Source organism: Pygocentrus nattereri, chromosome 16 (genome assembly GCF_015220715.1).
Source record: "Pygocentrus nattereri isolate fPygNat1 chromosome 16, fPygNat1.pri, whole genome shotgun sequence".
Classification (NCBI taxonomy): domain Eukaryota; kingdom Metazoa; phylum Chordata; class Actinopteri; order Characiformes; family Serrasalmidae; genus Pygocentrus; species Pygocentrus nattereri.
Genome location: NC_051226.1, coordinates 29,723,122 through 29,745,886, shown reverse-complemented (window position 1 = coordinate 29,745,886; position 22,765 = coordinate 29,723,122). Strand labels below are relative to the sequence as shown.

General features: G+C 43.2%; 1 protein-coding gene across 4 annotated transcripts in view; it reads left to right on the top strand.

Annotated features, from left to right (window-relative positions):
- The window catches only part of jade2 (jade family PHD finger 2), a 107,463-nt gene that overhangs the window by 79,170 nt on the left and 5,528 nt on the right, over window positions 1–22,765 (top strand). For 3 of the 4 annotated variants that reach the window (XM_017705311.2, XM_017705312.2, XM_017705310.2), the window contains exon 11: window positions 5,947–6,069. In XM_017705311.2, the coding sequence (XP_017560800.2) occupies window positions 5,947–6,069 (123 nt within the window). Of the gene's footprint in view, window positions 1–5,946; window positions 6,070–16,236; window positions 16,398–22,765 lie in introns of those variants that run through there. The other variant, XM_037546308.1, reaches the window with a different exon arrangement.

Below are 22,765 nucleotides of genomic sequence, written 5' to 3'. Positions count from 1 at the left end.
CACACAATGTTTGAAGCTACACTCTTGGCTAACAAAATGGCTTTACAAATAAGAATCCATTTTACAGGTTAATCATTTCAACTTTTGTTTTCTCAAAAGTGACTAGCCTACTTCAAACTTCTGAATAATGTATCCTAATTAATGTATGCAAAAGTTACAGATGTAAAGTGAACTTGAGGTCAGAGTCATTTTTCTGTCCACTATGCGGTAGCTAGCTCTACTGTTGTACTGTGTATTACTCTATATGTAATTTTTATGAAAAATTTTCCTAAAGCAAGGTGATTTCAGTTTGAAGTCAGTTAAATGTGTGGAATGTGATAGAACTCTAATCGAATTGTTAAAGGTTAACTGCTACAAATATTTGTAAAAATACAAATGAAAACAGTAGAAAAATACTATTTTGTGTTTACATATTCAGCGTGAAAAAGAGAATATAAATGTAAAACAAAATGCAAAAAGGGACTTTAAAAATCTAAAAAAAAGATAAGCTAAAAAGTGTTTGGGATAATAGAGAATGTCTGGCAATAAGACAGTTTTAGAACTTTGGAGTAATAGAAAATGTGATGTCAATTTAATTCAGTGTTAATTTTCTTATTTAAAAAGTCACAAAGTTCTTTCAGTTTGATGAAAGGTTTAAAGGTTCAGCTCATCTACCTCCCAAATCACTGCCACTGTGAATGAATGGAAATTAGCCAAACTGCACTAGGAGCATGTTATAAAATATCTCCCATAACAATGAGTACTGATGCCATCAAAGCAAATAGACTGCAAATAGGGTGTATGGAGTTTATGCATACACCTACAGACAGAAGGACTTGCTCTCATGGCAGTACAGTGCTGCACATTGATCTGTAGCCAAAATGTAGATAACCGGCATGGATGACAGCAGAGGGGGTTGTCTTGGGTGCTTTTGCAGTTAGCCAAAGAGCCAATGTAGCCATTAGCAAGCTGGCTAACTCATCTTCCATAAACAGTAGAACCACAGAAGTGAGCGTGTTATCAGATCATGATACATGACACAAATGGTGTCATGTTATGCAGTATCCCTTTCATGTGTTTATTTATAGCCAGTGGAAACAAAATGTTGACAGGTTTGTGCTTAGATGCTAGCCACGTCTCAAAGCCAAGAATACAGCCGAAGAAGGCTGAATTTCTCCGTGGTTAACACACCATTAGAATTGTATTATAATAAGTGTCTTCTTATGTAATGTTTGATGGCAATGGAGTACATTGTGAAATATGTGCAAGGAGAACACTTAGCAAGAGCTTTGAAACTTTTCTTTTGTGCAAAATATCTCCAGATAGATTACATCAAAATTATTTGGACATATTTTGACTAAAATAAACCCATTGATCCATCCATCCTTAACCGCTTATCCGGGTCCGGGTCATGGGGGCAGCAGCCTAAGTAAAGAGGCCCAGGCCTCCCTCTCCCCCGCCACCTCCTCCAGCTCTTCTGGAGGGATACCAAGGCGTTCCCAAGACAGTCGAGATATATAGTGCCTCCAACGTGTCCTCGGTCTTCCCCGGGGTCTCCTCCCTATCGGACATGTCTGGAACACCTCCCTAGGGAGGCATCCAGTGGCCATCTTTGCCAGATGCCCGAACCACCTCAACTGGCTTCTCTCAACGTGGAGGAGCAGCGGCTCTACTCCGAGCCTCTCCCGAATCGCTGATCTTCTCACCTTATCTCTAAGGGAGATCGTCGACCCTTCGGAGAAAGCTCATTTCGGCCACTTGTATCCACGATCTCGTTCTTTGGGTCACTACCCAAAGCTCTTGACCATAGGTGAGAGTTGGAACGTAGACTGACCGGTAAATTGACAGCTTTGCCTTCTGGCTCAGCTCTCTCTTCACCATGACAGACCAGTACAGGGTCCGTATTACTGCAGGTGCTGCACCAATCCGCCTGTCAACCTCTCGCTCCATCCTTCCTTCACTCGTGAACAAAATCCCAAGATATTTAAACTCTTCCACTTGGGGCAAGAATTCACTCCCAACCTGGACAGAGCATTCCACCCTTTTCCGACTGAGGACCATGGTCTCAGATTTAGAGGTGCTGATTTTCATCCCAGCCGCTTCACACTTGGCTGCCAACTGGTCCAGAGAATAGGCTGGAGGTCATGGCCTGATGATGCCAACAGGAACACATCATCCGCAAAAAGCAGACGTGAAATCCTGAGGCCACCATACTGGACACCCTCTTGGCTGTTTCGAGAAATTCTGTCCATAAAAGTTATGAACAGAATCGGTGACAACGGACAGCCCTGGTGGAGTCCAACCCTGACTGGAAACCAATCTGACTTACTGCCGGCTATATGAACCAAGCTCCTGCTCCGTTTGTACAGGGACTGAATGGCCCGTAACAACGAGCCCCTCACCCCATACTCCCAGAGCACTCCCTACAGGATCCCCCAAGTGATGCGGTCGAATCCCTTCTCCAAATCCACAAAACACATGTGGACTGATTGGGTGAACTCCCACACACCCTTCAGGACCCTGGTGAGGATAAAAAGCTGATCCAGTGTTCCACAACCTGGGTGAAACCCACATTGTTCCTCTTGTAGCTGAGATTCAACTATCGGTCGGACTCTCTTCTCCAGTATCCCTGCATAGACCTTACTGGGTAGGCTGAGAAGTGTGATCCCCCGGTAGTTGGAAAACACCCTCCGGTCCCCTTACTTAAAAAGTGGGACCACCACCACCCCGGTCTGCCATTCCAGGGGGACCACCCCAGATGTCCACGCAATGTTGCAGAGGCGTGTCAGCCAAGACAGCCCTACAACATCCAGAGCCCTCAGGAATTCTGGGTGGATCTCATCCACCCCTGGTGTCTGCCACCAAGTTTTCCAACCACCTTGGCTACCTCAGCCCAAGTGATGGACGGACCCTCGCTCAGATCTCCAAGCTCTGCCTCCTCTGAGGAAGGATAGTTGGTGGGATTGAGAAGATCCTTGAAGTATGCCTTCCATCGTCCAATGACGTCCCTAGTCGAAGTCAGCAGCCCCCCAGCCCCACTGTATACAGTGTTGGTCGGGAACCGCTTTCCTCTCCTGATGCGCCTGACGGATTGCCCGAACCTTCTCAATGCCTGTCGATAGTCTTTCTCCGTGGCCTCACCAAACTCCTCCCGCACCCGAGTTTTTGCCTCAGCAACCGCCGAAGCCGTGGCCCGCTTAGCCCTTTGGTACCCATCTTTTGCCTCCAGAGTCCCACAAGCCAACCAGGCCCGATATGACTCTTTCTTCAGCTTGACGGCTTCCTTTACCCGAGGTGTCCACCAGCGGGTTCGGGGATTGCCGCCACGACAGGCATCTATGACCTTGCGGCCACAGCTCCGATCCGCTGCATCGGCAATGAAGGCACAGAACAGGGCCCACTCTGACTCATTGTCACCGCCTCCCTCGGTATGCGGTTGTAGCTCTGTCGGATGTGGGAGTTGAAGATCTTTCTGGTAGGTTCCTCTGCCAGTCGTTCCCAACAAATCCTCACAACTCGTTTGGGTCTGCCAGGTCTGTCCGGTATTTTCACCCGCCATCTGATCCAACTCACCACTAGGTGGTGATCGGTTGACAGCTCCGCTCCTCTCTTCACTCGGGTGTCCAAAACACATGGTTGCAAATCCAGTGACACAACTACGAAGTCGATCAATGAACTGCGGCCTAAGTTGTCCTGATGCCATGTGCACTTATGCACACCTTTGTGTTCGTACATGGTGTTTGTTATGGACAGGCTGTGGCGAGCACAGAACTCCAATAACAAAACACCACTCGGGTTCAGATCGGGGAGGCCGTTCCTCCCAATCACGCCCTTTCAGGTCTCACTGTCATTGCCCACGTGAGCGTTGAAGTTACCCATCAAGACAATGAAGTCCCCACTGGAGGCACTTTCCAATACCCCCTTAGAGGCTCCAAGAAGGCCGGGTCCTCCGAACTGCCGTTCGGTGCATAAGCACAGACAACAAAATAAACCCATCAAGGTTAAATTCAAACCATGTCTTTATGGACCTCACTTTATGCAAAGGGGCATAGTCAAGTTGAAACAGAAAAGAGCCTTCCCCAAACTTTAGCCACAAAATTTGAAGCATATAATTGCCTAACATGTATCCTGTAGCAGTAACATTGATTACCCTTCACTGTAACTAAGGGCCTAGCCCAGATCTCAAAAGTACAGCCCCAGACCACTATGCATCCTCCACTAAACTGCACTGTTGACATTGTGCATTCTGGTAGGTAGAGTTCTTCTGGTATGTACCACATCCACATTCACAATTTTTCACTGCTCCAGAGTCCTGTGGTGGCATGATTTTTTTTTTTTAAATTTTGTGCTGTTTGTTTCACCTCCCAGTGGCTTTATGTGATTTATGGCTTTGTGACCGAGTTCTTGTTGCTTCCATTTTACAATAATAGCACTTACAATTGACTGGGTCAGACATAGCAGTGCCTTGACTATATAGCAAATGATGGTTTCCAGGGCCTTTGGGCTCCACAGCTGAGATAAGGGTTTTTTTTCTTCTTTGGTTTCTGTTCTTGTCTTTTTGTTTTTGTCAGTTTTTATCTCATCCTACCATACAACTGACATTATAGTGGTGGTAATTTTAGCAAATTCTTCTTAAAAAGTGAATGTTTCTACATTAAGTACTGGCATAATATGATATTTATAGCAACATTTGATATCTAAGTGGTACTCAGATAAACAAAGACTGCATGTAAAGTGTGTAGGTTTCTTCATAAAAAAAATGTTTCAACATTTAAAAAGTTGTGATTAGCATTCCCTGTTAATGCTTATTTTAAATGTTCATACTGGTATGTCTTACAGTAGGTGATGGTTAAATGGCTTACTAGACATGCACATTTATATACATATTACTCATTTACTTATATATTAATACCTCTTATCTATGCCACTGCAACACATGGCCTCTTCTGTTTTATTGCTTTAATATTTTGTAAAAATATTTGCAAAATCATTTGCAGCTGTCAAAGACCACCTTTTGGACATTTTCTAGGGTGCTTGAAATTATAGGCACACAGTGTTGTATGACATATGACAAGCACTAAGGACAGGGAATGAGGTGGTTGATTATGTGGTGCAGTGTTCTTCAATTCCAGTCCTGGAGGATAGTGATATTCCTGCTAAAACACAGCCAATAAGCATGAAAATTAACAAATACGTTTAACCAGGCATATTTAAGTAGGGCAAATACTGAATTATACTGAATGCATGAGACTGAGCAAAGTAAATGAGGCTACATTCAGACTGCAGACATCTTTTTTCTTATATAACATACACTTGTTATTTTTGTTTGTTTGTGTGTGTGTGTGTGTGTGAGTGAGAGAGACATTGAGAACAGTGCATTGAATCTGGTTTTCAAATAAATTTGGACTTTTTTTTCTTATGTGGTACTGAAATCTGACACACATTGTGACACATTGTGGCCTCTGTCTGAACAGTCAGAATGGTATTCGTATGACTTTTACATCAGTCGATCTCAGTTTTCATCATAATTTCACATGCTCAGAAGCCTGTTACTATGGTTACACTTCTTGTCTTCATTTTGGAAGATGAGCATCACAGGTGTGGACAGTATAAACAAACAAGCATGGCACTTCCTAATGCTGCAGTCTGTACTAAAGCTCTAAAGCTGCAGTCTATACATAGCCTAAGTGGCTGCTTGTGCCACCTTCTCTGCCACCATTAATACATATTGTGTTAATTCTATATACATTTTTTAATTCTATATAATTCCGTAATTTGTGTGCTTTCAGTTGCTCCATCTTACAAAACTCATTAATATGAAAATAGTATTGTATATAGTATTTTGTTGCCATAAAATGGCCAGCCACCCATCCCTCATGGGGTTGTATGGGGAGTCTACTATAATAGTCTTTCCACTAGACTAATCTATCGTCCACTAGATAACTTTTGACATTGTGTCCCTTGCAGAAAAAAGACTGAAAGTTGATAAGGAGTATCAAAATGGGGCGAAGGAGAAAGGAAAAGAACGGAAGAAGAGAAGTCCAGAGAAGATGCAGCAATGGAAGAACAGCTCTCTTCTCAAACAGCTGGGTATGTCAGCCTCTTACACCATTTATTCTTACACCACCTTGCCTTATTCGTCCTTCATTCTGAATAGTGCAGTTTCAAAATATGGCCTGCCACTTTCTTGTTGATGGTAAAATGAGTAATGGGCAAGGCTAGATGACCTGCTTCTCAAAGTTCTAAGGCTGACTTGTGCAACATTTTAGACTTCATTTACACATTGGAATTTATTTATTCATTTATTTATTTATTGGATATATTTTTTTATTGAAGTGAACAGGTATTTTACATACATATAAGTGAAAAACACTAACTTTTTTTTCTCCATCCTCGCCTCCCGCGCCTTCATATTTAACAGAGAGTACATTAACTATACTAATAAAAACTAAATAAATAAAATAAAAAGATAAATAATTATAGGCTAGAATGAAATAAGAGAAAAAATAAATAGCAATAATAAAATGATGAGGGCCTCTCTGATCTGAACCCGAGTGGTGTTCAGTTTTTGGACTTCTGCGCAAACCACAGTTTGTCCATCACGAACACCATGTTTGAACACAAGGATGTCCATAAGTGCACATGGCACCAGGACACCCTAGGCCGCAGTTCAATGATTGACTTTGTAGTCGTGTCATCGGACTTGCGGCCATGTGTTTTGGACACTCGGGTAAAGAGAGGAGCTGAGCTGTCAACTGATCACCACCTGGTGGTGAGTTGGATCAGGTGGTGGGGGAAGATGCCGGTCAGACCAGGCAAGCCCAAACGCATAGTGAGGGTTTTCTGGGAACGTCTAGCAGAAGAACCTGTCAGATTGATCTTCAACTCACACCTCCGTCAGAACTTTGACCAGATATCGGGGGAGGTGGGGGACATTGACTCAGAATGGGCCATGTTCCGTTCCTCCATTGCTGAAGCGGCTGACTGTAGCTGTGGCCATAAGGTAGTTGGTGCCTGTTGGGGCGGTAATCCTCGAACCCGGTGGTGGACACCCCAGGTGAGAGATGCCGTCAAGCTGAAGAAGGAGTCCTACCGGGCATGGTTGGCCTGTGGGACACCAGAGGCAGCTGGCAGGTATCGACAGGCCAAGCGATCTGCGGCTTCAGTTGTTGCCAAGGCAAAAACCCGTGTATGGGAGGAGTTTGGTGAGGCCTTGGAAACTGACTTTAAGTCGGCTCCGAAAAGATTCTGGCAAACCGTCAGGCGACTCAGAAGGGGAAAGCAGTGTGCCACTAGCACTGTATATAGTGGAGATGGTGTGCTGCTGACTTCGACTGAAGACGTCATTGGGCGGTGGAAGGAATACTTTGAGGACCTTCTCAATCCCACCGACACGTTCTCCAGTGAGGAGGCTGAGTCTGGGGACATGGGAATAGGCTTGTCCATTACTGAGGCCGAAGTCGCTAAGGTAGTTAAGAAGCTCCTTGGTGGCAAGGCTCCAGGGGTGGATGAGATCCGCCCTGAGTTCCTCAAGGCTCTGGATGTTGTGGGGCTGTCTTGGCTGACACGCCTTTTCAACATTGCGTGGACATCGGGGGCGGTGCCACTGGATTGGCAGACTGGGGTGGTGGTGCCTCTTTTTAAAAAAGGGGACCGGAGGGTGTGTTCCAACTACAGGGGAATCACACCCCTCAGCCTCCCTGGCAAGGTCTATGCAGGGGTACTGGAGAAGAGAGTCCGGCTTATAGTCGAACCTCGGATCCAGGAGGAACAGTGCGGGTTCCGCCCTGGTCGTGGAACACTGGACCAACTCTTCACCCTCTCCAGGATTCTGGAGGGTTCATGGGAGTTTGCCCAACCAGTCCACATGTGCTTTGTGGATCTGGAGAAGGCATTCGACTGTGTTCCCCGGGGTATTCTGTGGGAGGTGCTTCGGGAGTACGGGGTACATGGCTCTTTGCTACGAGCCATTCAGGCCCTGTACAAACAAAGCTGGAGTTTGGTTCGCATAGCCGGCAGTAAGTCAGACTCGTTCCCAGTGAGAGTTGGACTCCGTCAGGGCTGCCCTTTGTCACCGATTCTATTCATAATTTTTATGGATAGAATTTCTAGGCGCAGTCAAGGGATGGAGGGTGTCCGGTTTGGTGACCTCAGGGTCACATCACTGCTGTTTGCAGATGATGTGGTCCTATTGGGGACATCAGGCCACGAACTTCAGCTTTCGCTGGATCGGTTTGCAGCCGAGTGCGAAGTGGCTGGGATGAGAATCAGTACCTCTAAATCCGAGACCATGGTTCTCAGGCGGAAAAGGGTGGAGAGCCCTCTCTGGGTCGGGGATAGGCTCTTGCCTCAAGTGGAGGAGTTCAAGTATCTCGGGGTCTTGTTCACGAGTGATGGTACAAGGGAGCGGGAGATTGACAGGCGGATTGGTGCTGGGTCAGCAGTGATGCGGGCTCTTTACCGGTCTGTTGTGGTAAAGAAAGAGCTGAGCCATAAGGCAAGGCTCTCGATTTACCGGTCGATCTACGTTCCCACCCTCACCTATGGTCATGAGCTTTGGGTAATGACCGAAAGAATAAGATCGCGAATACAAGCGGCCGAAATGAGTTTCCTCCGCAGGGTGTCTGGACTCTCCCTTAGAGATAGGGTGAGAAGTTCAGTCATCCGGGAGGGACTCGGAGTAGAGCCGCTGCTTCTTCACGTCGAGAGGAGCCAGCTGAGGTGGTTCGGGCATCTGGTTAGGATGCCTCCTGGACGCCTCCCTCGGGAGGTGTCACAGGCGAGTCCACCTGGGAGGAGACCCCGGGGAAGACCCAGGACACGCTGGCGCGACTATATCGCCCAGCTGGCCTGGGAGCGCCTCGGAATCCCCCTTGGAGAGCTGGTGGAAGTGGCTGGGGAAAGGGAGGTCTGGGCTTCATTGCTTAGGATGCTGCCCCCGTGACCCGGACCCCGGATAAGCGGAAGATAATGGATGGATGGATGGATGGAAAATGATGAGGGATAACACTGTAAACATTCACTCACACACTTTAGTCTGTGTTTGATAATATACTATCATATAGTACTGCATAATGTATTTTTAAAATACCGCCAATATTTTGTCCTACTTAGTCTAGAGCAAGAATGTAGACTTCTAAAGTGTGACCACACAGGCTTACAGGGTGTAGAAATTTAAATGAATATTTTTTTTTTTCCATTTTTAAGAAATAGCCAGAGGTCTTGAGGTGGGTATGCTGACTTCCACTTCAGTAAAATCCTTCTCCTTGCTAGGAGAGTTGCAAAGGCAAAAGCATCCCTCTTTGTACTATTTCTTGAATCACTGCCTCCTTGGACACTAAAAAGTTTCCATTCTAGGCTGTATCTCCACTTCAAATCCACTTCGCTCTGGCAGAACAGCAAAGGTCACATGTATCACAAACATTAGGGTATATTTTTGCCAATTTTGTTCGGTTGTAATAGATATGATGTAGAACTTTAAACTGAATTAAGCTGAGCTGAGCACAGCATGTTGTTCCATTAATTCTTCTTAATGCACTCTCCCAACTTTCAGCGGGTATCCCTGATCTAAACTCCCCCTCCCATTCAGTACGGATTTTACTCATTGTCGTGTTTTTGAAAGACATGATAGTATTGTAAATACGTGAAATCAGGCCTCTGAATTGCGAACAAGTTTCTAAGAAGGTATCAATTCCTGATCTTGGAGGCAAATTAGGGAAAGTTGGACATTCAGCATGAATGAAACAGCATAACTGACAGTAACGAAATAGGTTGGAGTTTGGAAGTCTATGGTTCATGGAGATGACTTTAAAGCTGGCAAAAGTCCCATCTGTGTATAAGTTGCTGAATTTATTGAGACACAGCTTCTGCCATTCTGAAAAGACAGAGTCCAATTTTGCTGGGTAAGACTAATGATCATTACATATAGGGCCTAGTAAAGAAAAATCTAATAATTTAAAATTCTGCCGAAAGTGGGGATTGTTCAAGGGAATCCAAGTTTGCCAACAATTTAGAATTTGGTAATCTTGCTTCTAACAGGGTAGTGGAACAAAAACTAGCCATCTAGTAATTCACAGAGTACAGCTTTTTTTTATCAAACATTACATTTTTTTGCTTGTTAATTTATAAAGCATTTCTTTGGCTAGAAAAGCAAGACGCCAGTTCTCGTGAAATGAACTGGCATAATCCAAAATGGTGCAAGTATTGATTCGACTACCAGAGTAAGATAATGTTGATAAGATGATAAGTTGGTAAGTTAATCTTACAGACATTCAATTAACAAAGTGTTTTTAGATCCTGCTGCAAGTAAGGCCAATAACTTTTGAAAAAATTACTAAAAAAAGTTACTATATTACCCCAGCTGTTAGTGTTAGCTGGCCCTAAACAACCAAAGAAACACATAGCAAAATTATTTTTAGGTACCTACATTTTGCTCATCTGCAGTTTTGCCACAAACAGTTGTTATTGATCTCTCTCTCAGTAAAAGTTTCCTCACCAGTGCTGCTTTATACTACCCCTGTGCTGTCTGTTACCCAAGAGCGGTTATTTATTAATTTTTTTTTATAGCATTTTGCCTTAAGTTTGTACCTTTAGAGTTGCTGTAGAGAAGTTAAACTTCCATTGTTAGGTCGTGAAAGCCATAGGTCTGTGGGTATTTATCTTTGTTTTCATAACCGGATCGTGTTCTTAAGTACCTCCTTGTGGAAAAATAGCGACATGTGTGAAGTTATCACTAAATTCATGTTGTAGAAAATTATGCTAATTTGTCAGCATGTCTATGAAAATGTCCATTCATATTAGCTTTAAGCTAAACACTAGTTTAGTTGGTGACGTCACGTCTTTTTCACGCTCATTAGGAATGATTTGACATTACTGCTTACTGGAGAGTTGACAAAAGCGCGATGGCAGCCCAAGAACAAAATCCTCAAAAGTGTGGGAGTATTTCTTGCTAAACAGCTGGCATGGAAGCACATTCTCCATGTTGGAGCATCTGAAGATGAAAAGCTAGCTAACTGGCTAATGCTAATGTTAAAAGCCATCGTACTTCATAAGCTTTAACATCTTTTTTGAAATGCATGCTCTCTTGAATCGTTAATGGAGTTGAAATGGAAAAGCAAATAACTGTTATTCAAAATGACCCTGTTCGCATTCCACATAATGTTTACGGTTTAAAACTACATAAGGAAATGTTTACAAACAGTTGCCAACAGGTTTCTGTTTTTCTGTGAATGTTTTCTGTTTTCCACCACTTGCAAACAGTTTCAGGAGGTAGTTCTTTGTGAAAATACAGGGCAGCTGGCAGAAGATTAAATGAATTCATTCATAGAGAATAAGTTTGCCACAAACATTTGCCACTTTCCCATCAGCTCCATCAGAGTGCATCTTCTCTGCAGCAGGAAATATCTGCTCTCAGAGGAGAGCAGGGCTCTCTGCATGGAGACATGCAAACATTCTTCCGTTTCAATATATACCTCTGATTGTCAAATTTAGTTACAACCCCATTTACAAAAAGTTGGGATGCTGTGCCGAATATAAATAACAATAGAATGCAGGGATATATGCAAATCATGTAAACCATATTTTTAAAGGATATTACAAAAAGAACAATCAAATGTTGAAACTAAGAAATTGTACTGTTTTTTGAAAAATGTATGGTCAATTTGAATTTGATGCCCACAACATGTTCTATAAAGTTGGGACAGGGGCGTGTTTACCACTGTGTTTCATCACCTCTTCTTTTAACAACACTGAGAAGACCAACTGCTGTAGTTTTGAAAATGAATTGTTCCCATTCTTATTTGATACAGAATTTCAGCTTCTTAACAAGGCTGGATCTATTTTGTTGTATTTTTCATTTCATAATGTGCCAAGTGTTTTCACTGGTGACAGGTCTGGACTGCAGGCAGGCCAGTTTAGCACACGGACACTTTTAATGCAGAGCAGTGCTGTTGTAATATATGCAGAATGTGGTTTAGCATTGTCTTGCTGAAATAAGCCAGGCCTTCCCTGACAAAGAAGTTGTCTGGCTGACAGCATATGTTGCCAAAACCTATATTTATTGTTCAGCATTAATGGTGCCTTCACAGATGTGCACGTCACCCATTCCATGTGCACTAATGCACTCTTATACTATCATGAATACTGGCTTTTGAATCCATGAGGATTCACTTTTTGAGGTCCATGATTTCCAAAAAGAATTTCAAATTTTCAAAAACTTCTTGGGCCCAGAGAAGGTGGAAGTATTTCCGGATCCTGCTTGTGTACAGTTTCTGCTTTGAGTTTTAGAGTTTTAATGTGCATTTGTGGATGCAGCAACAAACTGTGTTCACAAACAGTGGTTTTCAGAAGAGTTTCTGAGCCCATGCAGTGATTTCCCCTACAGAATCACGTCTGTTTTTAATGCAGTGCTGCCCAAAGATCATGGCCAGCAAATACAGAGATTTCTCCAGAATTTCTGAATCTTTTAATGTTATGTTGAGAAGTGTTTTTCTTGATTTGTTGCCCTATTTGATTGTGCAGTCCTAGAACTCTTTTGCCTGCAGCTCATTCACCTCACTTTCTAAGAACCTTCACAAACTCTGGATCTCTATGAAGTATTTTATAAAGTTCATCTACGTACCGAGCCTTGTTTCTTCACGTCTGTTGGCTTTTTTGGATTGCCTGGACCTTTTTCTGAACTCTTTTTGAGAGAGCTTTTTGAACTCCCTTTGGTACCCTTGCTGTGTTGTGATCTACTCTTTTGACTTTTTGGAATGTCTCTGATTCTGTTTTTGTGGTTTTGAGATCACAAAATTATAGAAAAGCAAGACGCCAGTTCTCATGAAATGAACTGGCACAATCCAAAATGGTGCAAGTATTAATTATCCAAATGATAATTATGGATTCAAACCCATTTGGAAAATCTTCATTACACTCAGCCTCTCTGGGATGCTTTTTTATAACCATATCATGTTACTGACCTGTAAAACCCATTCAAACCCATCTGGAGAGTCTTCATTACAGAATACTTCACCCACCCAGAATCCAGAAGACCCATTTAATATCCATTCTGCTGTTTTGGCTCACACACAATTATTGCACCTCATTAATACCCTCAACGAAGTTCTCCATGTGGTTCATAACCTTCAGGTTCTGGTACTCTGTCTGCACAAGCCCCCCTGCCTGCTCAAGTCTCCCTCCAGTCTCCGGTACAGCTCTTCCCACCTCCCTCTGACACTTCCTGATAAATACGACAGGCCCCCTGGTCTTTATAAAGGATCACCCAGTTAGCGGTAAAGATCCTGGAGAACTTTTACTATCCTTCAAACAATGGATCAAGACAGCAGCTGAGCACACTTTGCACTTCCAAGCGCTCGCTGCAGAGGCCGGATGGGTCAAGAAATCCTTGAGACCATTTTTTTCGGCAAAGCCTTAATGAAACCCTACAGGAGGAATTAGCGTGCAGGGACAGTCACAATAGCCTTTCAGATTTCATACAATTATCGATTACTTTGGAGTCTCATTCATTCCAGATGTCGTCCTGCCACTAGCTCCTCTGCTATCCCTTCTGTGTTTGTCAACCTCTGGACCCATGGAGATTGGTCATGTGCAGCTTACTCCAGAAGAAAAACTAAAGTGCATGCATGAGGGACTTTCCTTTTACTGTGTCCAGAAGGACACTTCAAAGGTGACTGTCCCACTCTCACCCCATATGCGTGAGTGAGACCATATATTCTCCTATTGAAAGTCGCAAATTCACCCGTAACACTAATTTGGGGTTCTCAAAGTCTTTCTGTCTCAGTGCTGTTTGACTATGGAGCTGCCTGAAACGTTATCGACCAAGACATTGCCACCAAACCTCACATTCCCATCCATAAAATAAAATCACCTTTGACTGTCAAAAGGCTGTATGGGAAAACCCTCAGTGACCAAAATCTATTGGAGAACTGCAACGCTTTTTAGGCTTCGCAAATTTTTACAGATGATTCATTAGAGGCTTTAGTATGATTGCTGCTCCTCTCACTTCTCTACCACAAGGCTATGCTAAGTAATTGAACTGGTCAACCAAAGCCAAATCAGCTTTCAACTCATTTGAAGCTTTACAACTGCTCTGATTCTTTGCCACCTTGACCCCTCCCATCCTTCTTTGGAGGACGTGGACGCTTCTGAGATGGTAGTAGGTGCTGTTCTCTCCCAAAGTCATGGTAACCCTGCTGAACTCTACCCCAGTGCATTCTATTCCAGGAAGCTTAATCCTGCTGAGTGAAATTATGACATAGGCAATAATAAGCTGTTAAAGCAGCTTTGGAAGAATGGAGGCACTGGGTTAAGGACACTGCCCACCCTTTCACCATTATAATGGATCATAGAAACTTGGAATACATTAAATTGACTAAACATCTGAATCCTCACCAGGCCCGATGGGTATTACCTGGATCTAAGAATGGTAAGGCAGACACTCTCCCCCGCCAACATAATGTTGAGAAAAAACCCCATCAGTGCAGACCCCATACTACCCCCTTCATGTATTGTTGCTTTGATCTCTTGGCATTGTATGAAAGAAATTGGAGCACAAATCACCGACCCAGCACCCCCAACATGCCCAGCTGACAGTATTTACATTCCTGTTGCCCTTTGAAATAATATTGATCCAATGGGGCACTCATCCTTGAGATCAGGTCATCCTGGTATAACCTGAATGGTTTCCCTGGTTCAGAACAGTTTCTGGTGGCCCTCCTTATCCAATGACGTAACCAACTTTGTTAACTCATGTTCTGTTTGTGCTTGGAGTTTGTGCTTCTGGGCGCCTTATGCCCCTCGCTATCCCCCATCATTGCATATAGCTGTGAATTTCCTGACAGATCTACCCCCATCTAAAGGAAGCACAGACATAGTAGTCCAGAGCTGGATGATATAGTCAAAAATGTTATCACGATAAATAAAATTCATGTTGTTCAATATCGATACATATCACAATAAATGTCAAATAATTTGTTTCTGTCAAGTTTGAAATCTGATTTTTGCTCCTGAGTAGCTGTTTTAAACTATCGTTTATGGTCGGAACATGACACACACTCGCCAAACAGTGGGACACTTCACAAATCTGTCATGGGAGAGAGGGAGAAAGTGTCTGGTTTGCTGTTTTTACCAGCTGTAAAAAGCACGGCCGCAATTTTTGTAATAGTCATAATTTACGGGAAAAAAAAAAAACATTTTAGCTGTCTGGTAATGAGTGCTAAGCTGTCACGTTACAAATGCTAAACAAGTGGCCAACAATAGTGCTAAACTGTTTAGTTTCTCAACAATGTCAACTTAGGATGAACAGCAAACATTAGCTGGCTCAATAGGTCAGTGATGGATCACACTGCCTTTTAACACCAGCTAGTAGATATCTGGATTTCTCTATTCTATTGTAGTAGTTTAAGGGGTGAACCGCAATATATCCAGCACCAAACAGAGTCCTCCTTTTAGGTATGTTTAAACTGAAAGTGGTGCTCTTGCGTCTTGTCTGATCTACAGTATCGTCGATTCATTGTGCAAGTGATAGAGCGCTGTTTTAAATTAGCCAGCTGCTAAAAACAGCTAGCCACTGCCAACCTCATCTCCTTCTTGCCCTCCTTCCCTTCTCTACCCCGCTTTTACCCCTTGGCCTCCTTTAAGGCCTGACTATGTGTGTTCTATGTACCACACTATTTGTAAGTCGCTTTGGATAAAAGCGTCTGCTAAATTGTAATGTAATGTTATGTAATGTAATGTAAAGCTAGCCTATAAAGATAGTGCTCTCCAGTGCCTCACAGCTTCCCCAGTTTACTTTTATTTAAATCAGGCTGTAACTAACATGATCCTTCTTTCTTTCAGTTTCGTTGTTTGGGAATGCAATAATACTAAAATATGACTTTTTGAGCGCTGTAACAGCCCTTTAGTTGAGAGGAGCAGATGTAATTTAACGCTGCTAAAGCTTGTTAGGATGTACAGAAAGAGGTGAGTTCTCTCTAAGCAAGTACAGTTACACCACTAATCTCGTCACTCATTCTTGGTCACAGGAGAGCAGAACGATGGTTCTCCATTCAAGCAGGGAATGTATAACTCCAAGTTTCAGATGTTGCTAAAGTATATTTGGCAACTCTTTTTTTTTTTACTTGTCGCCCCTACCCTCTCTAATCATGTTGAAAAACTCAGAAGTGAGAACGGCGTATCATATCAAAAAATTAGCTAACTTTTCTTATCGCTCTGTCGAGAAAAAGTTATATTACAATAATTATCATTCTCGTTTTTCAGTGTGTGCTGGGCTATAAACCCCCATTACTTCCTTGGTCAGTTGAACCATCTGAAGTGCCATCAGTCGATGATTGGATGAAAAGGAGTGAGGAGGTTTGGAGCACGTACTCAGCACATGTACGACTCCAAATGGCAATGCGTCAGAAGAAAATCTACCCAGATCGCAGATGCAGGAACACGCCCACTTACAGTCCAGTTTAAACGGTATGGCTCTCCAAATGGGATTTAAAGCTACCACTGCCTGTAAAAAGTCCTAGGTACACTATATTGCCAAAAGTATTCACTCACCCATTCACATAATTGAATTCAGGTGTTCCAATCACTTCCATGGCCACAGTTCTATAAAACCAAGCACCTAGGAATGCAGACTACTTCTACAATTATTTGTTAAAGAATGGGTCACTCTTAGGAGCTCAGTTAAATCCAGTGTGGTACTATGATAAGATGCTACCTGTACAACAAGTCCAGTAGTGAAATTTCCTCGCTACTAAATATTCCACAGTCAATGTTCCACTGTCAGTGGTATTATAACAAAGTGAAAGTGATTGGGAATGACAGCAACTCAGCCACAAAGTGGTAGGCCACGTAAAAATGACAGAGCAGGGTCAGCGGATAATCTGACACAAAATGCCACCAAAAAAGGTCACCAACTTTCTGCAAAGTCACTAAAGACCTCCAAACTTCATGTGGCCTTCAAATTAGCTCAAGACCAGCCCATAGAGAGCTTCATGGAGTGGGTTTCCATGGCCGAGCAGCTACACCTAAGCCTTATATCACCAAGCGAAGCATCAAATGCAGTGGTACAAAGTGGACTAGACTCGAGAATAGTGGAGACGTGTTCTCTGGAGTGACGAATCACGCTTTTCTGTCTAGCAATCCAATGGATGAGTCCGGGTTTGGCGGTTGCCAGGAGAATGGTAATTGTCTGACTGCATGGTGCCAAGTGTAAAGTGTGGTGGAGGGGGGCTTATGGTGTGGGGTTGTTTTTCAGGAGTTGATCTTGGCCCCTTAGTTCCAATGAAAGAAACTTTTAATGCTTCAGCAGACCAAGAGATTTTGGACAATTTCATGCTCCAAACTTTGTGGGAACAGTTTGGGGACGGCCCCTTCCTGTTCTAACATGACTGTGCACCAGTGCACAAAGCAAGGTCCATAAAGACAAGTTTGGTGTGAAAGAACTTGACTGGGCTGCACAGAGTCCTGAACTCAACACAATAGAACACCATTGGGATGAATTAGAGCGGAAACTGTGAGTCAGACCTTCTCATCCAACATCAGTGTCTGACCTCACATATGCACTTCTGGAAGAATGGTCAAATATTCTGATAAAGACACTCCTAACCCTTGTGGAAAGCCTTCCCATAAGAGTTGAAACTGTTATAACTGTAAAGGGTGGGTCGACATCATATTATGCCCTATGGATTAAGAATGGGATGTCACTCAATTTCATATCCGTGTGAAGGCAGATGAGCGAATACTTTTGGCAATCTAGTGTATATTGGTCCTGTCAGGTACAATACCCTCACAGCACTCTTGATATTTCCAAAGGTAGTTCTAGATCGATAAAAACTATTACTATACAGTTTTTATTGATCTGGAATTACCTCTGGAAATGTGCCGTGAACTGCGCAGCTGGCTTCCCAAGCTGAGCAAAGTTGACGCAGGTGCAGTGATCGTAAACAAATCTGGGGAAGGTGAGGTGGACTATGGGCTAAGCCGGAGCTTAACCTGCACCAGGAGATTGGTTCCCAGCATTGCTAATGTTCGGTCTTCGGTGAACAAAACGGATGAACTGCGACACTGGACTACAATACACAGATGGATCAGAGAGAGTAACATCATTGTTATCACTGAGACCTAAATTTTAACAGAACGTCTCCTGTCTGACCAGAGGAGACAAAACTCGAAAACATATCAACACAAACATTGCCAACGCATACAATGCTGTCACCCTCCCCCACCTGGGTCAGTCTGATCACATATCATTTTTTTTCTGTTTCCCAAGTATGTGCCACTCATCAAACATATGAAAACATCTGCAAAGACTGTTAAAGTGTGTCCAGCAGGAGCTGTCTCTTCTCTACAGCATCAGTTTTAGACACTCATTGGAGTATGTTCTGCTCTGAAGCCACTACAGACTCTCACACGGACTTTGACACATACACCTCAGCTTTAATGAGTCACATCAACTCATGTATTGACTGTCACCTCTGTGTGAAAATCTTTCCTAATCAGAAACCTTGGACGAATGCTGAGGTTCGGCTAATGCTTAAGGCATGTAACACTGCTTTCAGATCTGGTGATGCTGAGGCTTACAGCTCAATCAGGGCAGACCTGAAGAAGGGTATAAGGAAAGCCTAAAACTGTCTGTTGAAAAGCACTTCCACAGCGCTGACCCCCACCACATGTGGAAGGGCATCCAGACTTTTACGGACTACAGACCTCCCCCCACTGACCCACCTAGCCAGCAGTGCCTTTCTCAGTGCCTTTCTCCTAGCCAGCATCCATGTCTTCAGAGCATGCACTGGATAGTTAGCCCAAGGCTTCACTGACATCTACAACTTGTCTCTGGCCCAGATTGCTGTTCCAAATGTGCTGGAAGCTTTCTTCTGCAGCATGTCTGAACAACTTCTGCCCTGTCGCACTCACACCCATTGTAATGAAGTGCTTTGAGAAACTGGTTTTTACTCTTCTGAGAGCACTGCTCGCACCATCACTGGAATCTCCTCCAGTTTGCATGATACTCACACAGATCAACAGAGGATTCCATTTCCACAGCTCTTCATTCTGCTCTTACCCACCTGGAAAATTGGAACACATACATTCGCAGTTCAAACTTCAGCTCTGCCTTCAATACAGTCATCTCCACCAGGTTGGTCACCAAGCTCAGTGATCTGGGAATCAACACCCCCTGTGTAATTGGGCATTGCACTTCCTGACAGACACCAGTCTGTCATATGTCCTCCACCCTCACCCTGATCTCCGGGAAAGTTGCTCTGGATAAGACCGTCTGCTAAATGCTGTAAATGTAAAAATGTGTTCCACAAAGCTGTGTATTGAGTCCTTTGCTCTTCTCCTTGTTTACCCATGACTGCATTCCTCGGCGTATATGAAACATCATCATTAAATTTGCAGACAATACCACGTGCTTGGCCACATCAGTGGTGATGAATCTGCCTACATGGGGGAGATCTGACCTGACTGCCTGGTGCACCGCCAACAACCACTCCCTCAACTCCCAGATAAAACCAAGGAGCTCATTGTGGACTACCGGAAAAACAAAAGCTGCACACACCGTCCTGTCTGAATGAATGGTTCTGAGGTAGAGCGTGTCTCCAGCTTCAATTTACTGGGAGTTCTCCAAAAAACTTTCATGGACACTCAACACCTCACACTTGTTTAAGAAAGCACAGCAGCACCTCTACTTGCTGAGGAGACTAAAGAAGGAACATCTGTCTTCTCAGATTCTCTCAAACTTCTACTGCTGCACCAACACAAGCGTACTGACCAATTTTATGACAGAGTGGTACAGCAGCTCTACTGTGGCCGACAAGAAGGCCCTCCAAAAAGTGGTGAGTGCTGCTGAGCACATCACTGGCACATGGCTCCCTGCCATCAGTCAGCTCAGGTCCAGCTTTTTTTCCTCCACCCTCACCCTGCTGAACTCCACACCGCTCCACTAATCTTGTAATATTGTATGTTGCACACAATATTTATTTTTTAGTATTTCTGCATTTTCATACAACAGACTGTTCACTGTATATAGAATACAACACAACTGCTTACTCGAACAGTATGTAACCTACTGTATGTATTGTGTTTATAATATAAAAACATATTAAACTGAGGTGTTTAAAAACTCCAGCAGCACTGCTGTTTCTGATCCACTCGTACCAGCTCACCACATACTAACACACCACTAGCACATCAGTGCTCCACCACCCAAATAGTACTTGCTTTTTGAGGGTCCATGGGGATCCTGACCACTGGGTACAGGGTAAAAGGGGGCTAACAAACTATGCAGAAAAACAGATGGACTACAATAACGTGTGTGTGTGTGTATATGTACAGTATCTCACAAAAGTGACTACACCCCTCACATTTCTGCAAATATTTTATTATATCTTATCATGGGACAGCACTATAGAGATTCAATTTGGATGTTACTTAAAACAGTCAGTGTACTGAAAATACAGCCATTAATGTCTAAATAGCTGACAACACTAGTGAATACACCTCAAGAGTTACAAGGTTCCACATGTGAATGGGGAGCAGGGCTGCTAAATTTGGTGTTTTGTGTACAATTTGCTGATACTGGCCACTGGATATTCAACATAGCACCTCATGGCAAAGATCTCTCTGAGCATGTGAGAAATAGAATTGTTGCTCTCCACAAAGATGGCTTGGCTATAAGAAGATTGCTAACATCCTGGAACTGTGCTATAGCACAGTGGCCAAGGTCTTACCGTGGTTTTGCAGGACATGTTCCACTCGGAACAGGCCTCGGCAGGATTGACCAAAGAAGTTGAGTCCACGTGTTCAGTGTCTTATCCAGAGGTGTTCTTCAGAAAATAGACGCTTGAGTGCTGCCAGCATTACTGCAGAGGTTGAAGAAGTGGGATGTCAGCCTGTCAGTGCTCAGACCATACGCTGCACAATGCATCAACTCGGTCTGCATGGCCATCGTCCCAGAAGGAAGCTGGTACACAAGAAAGCCTGCAAACAGTTTGCTTAAGACAAGCAGTCCAAGAACATGAATTACTGGAACCATGTCCAGTGGTCTGATGAAACCAAGATAACCTTGTTTGGCTCAGATGGTGTCCAGTATGTATTGTGGCACGGATGAGGAGTACCAAGACAAATGTCTCTTGCCTACAGTCAAGCATGATGGTGGTAGCATCATGATCTAGGTCTGCCTGAGTGTTGCCGGCACGCTGCGGTTCATGGAGGGAAACATGAATTCCAACATGTACAGTGACATTCTGAAGCAGAGCATGACCCCCCCCCCCCCCCCCCCCTTCGGAAATTGTGTCGCATGGCAGTATTCCAGCATGATAATGACCCTAAAGACACCTCCAAGATGACAGCTGCCTTGCTGAGGAAGCTAAAGTTAAAAGTGTGGGACTGGCCAAGTATGTCTCCAAATCTAAACCCAATCAAGCACATGTGGGGCATCCTCAAGTGGAACGTGGAGGAGCTCAAGGTCTCTAACATCCACCAGCTTCCTGATGTCATCATGGAGGAGTGGAAGAGGATTCCAGTAGCAACCTGTGTAGCTCTGATGATTCTATGCCCAAGAGGGTTAAGGCAGTGCTAGATAATAATGGTGGTAACACAAAATATTGCCAAATTTCACAATTTGGATCACTGTGAGGTGTACTCACTTGTGTTGCCAGCTATTTAGACATTAATGGCTGTGTGTAGTTATTTTCAGAGGACATGAAAAGATATAATAAAATATTACTGAGATACCATGTGTGTATGTGTGTGTGTGTGTATATATATATATATATATATATATATATATATATATATATATATATATATATATATATATATATATATGGATACACACATTAGATCAGTCATAGATATATTTGTTATTGTGTATATATTGTTTATATACTATATACATACTTCATAGACATGTCTGTTTGCACAATTGATATTTCCACTTCTGGTAGATGCTAACTGCATTCCGTTGCTTTTTTCATTACTTGTACTGAGTAATGACAAGGTTGAATCTATCGCTCTATCTATCTGTCTGTCTAACTCCTGCCTAACACTAATTCTCACAGTGCTAGTCATTAAGCCAAAAGGAACATCATGAAGCATTATAACCTGAACATAGCTCATCTCTAAACCGTGGCAAAATCATATGAACCAGTAAATGTTTTATATGACTATAACAGATTTACCTTTCCAGTAGATACATTTTGTGTTTGGTGCTGGGTGTTATCTGACAGGACTGCATAGCCCCAGTGTCACGCAGGATGACAATATGCTGGCCACATTCTTCTGCATGTAATATAGACACTGACCCATTAAAGACAAAGGGCAGGTAACAGTCATCAGGGGATAAAACTGATGTAATAAAACTCACCTCTTTTGGATGTTGCATTTTTTCCTGGTGTTTCTGTTTGTGTTTTAATGCAAAACTAAGCAGTTATATGTCCTGATTTATGGCAGTAAAAACACCACTGAGACAACAAACAAGGAATCTAGAATTTAGTTCTTTTGCTTCTCATACTGGTTCATACTCTTTTTCTCTCCCTAATTTGTCACAACAGACTTAAGAGACTTGACCCAGGAGTGGGTGTGTGGATGTATTTTCCTAAATAAAATGTACAGCTAACAAGGAACAAAAGATTGATCTTATATTCATGAAGCGTACTGACTCCTGTTGGCTTTCCTTTATTGATTTTAAAGGTAGTAAAAGTGGGGAGAAGTCTTGCTTAAGAAATATTCCGATGACCAGAGAAATGACTGTAGACATACACTTGGTTGTTTTGAAAATATTTTTTAATGT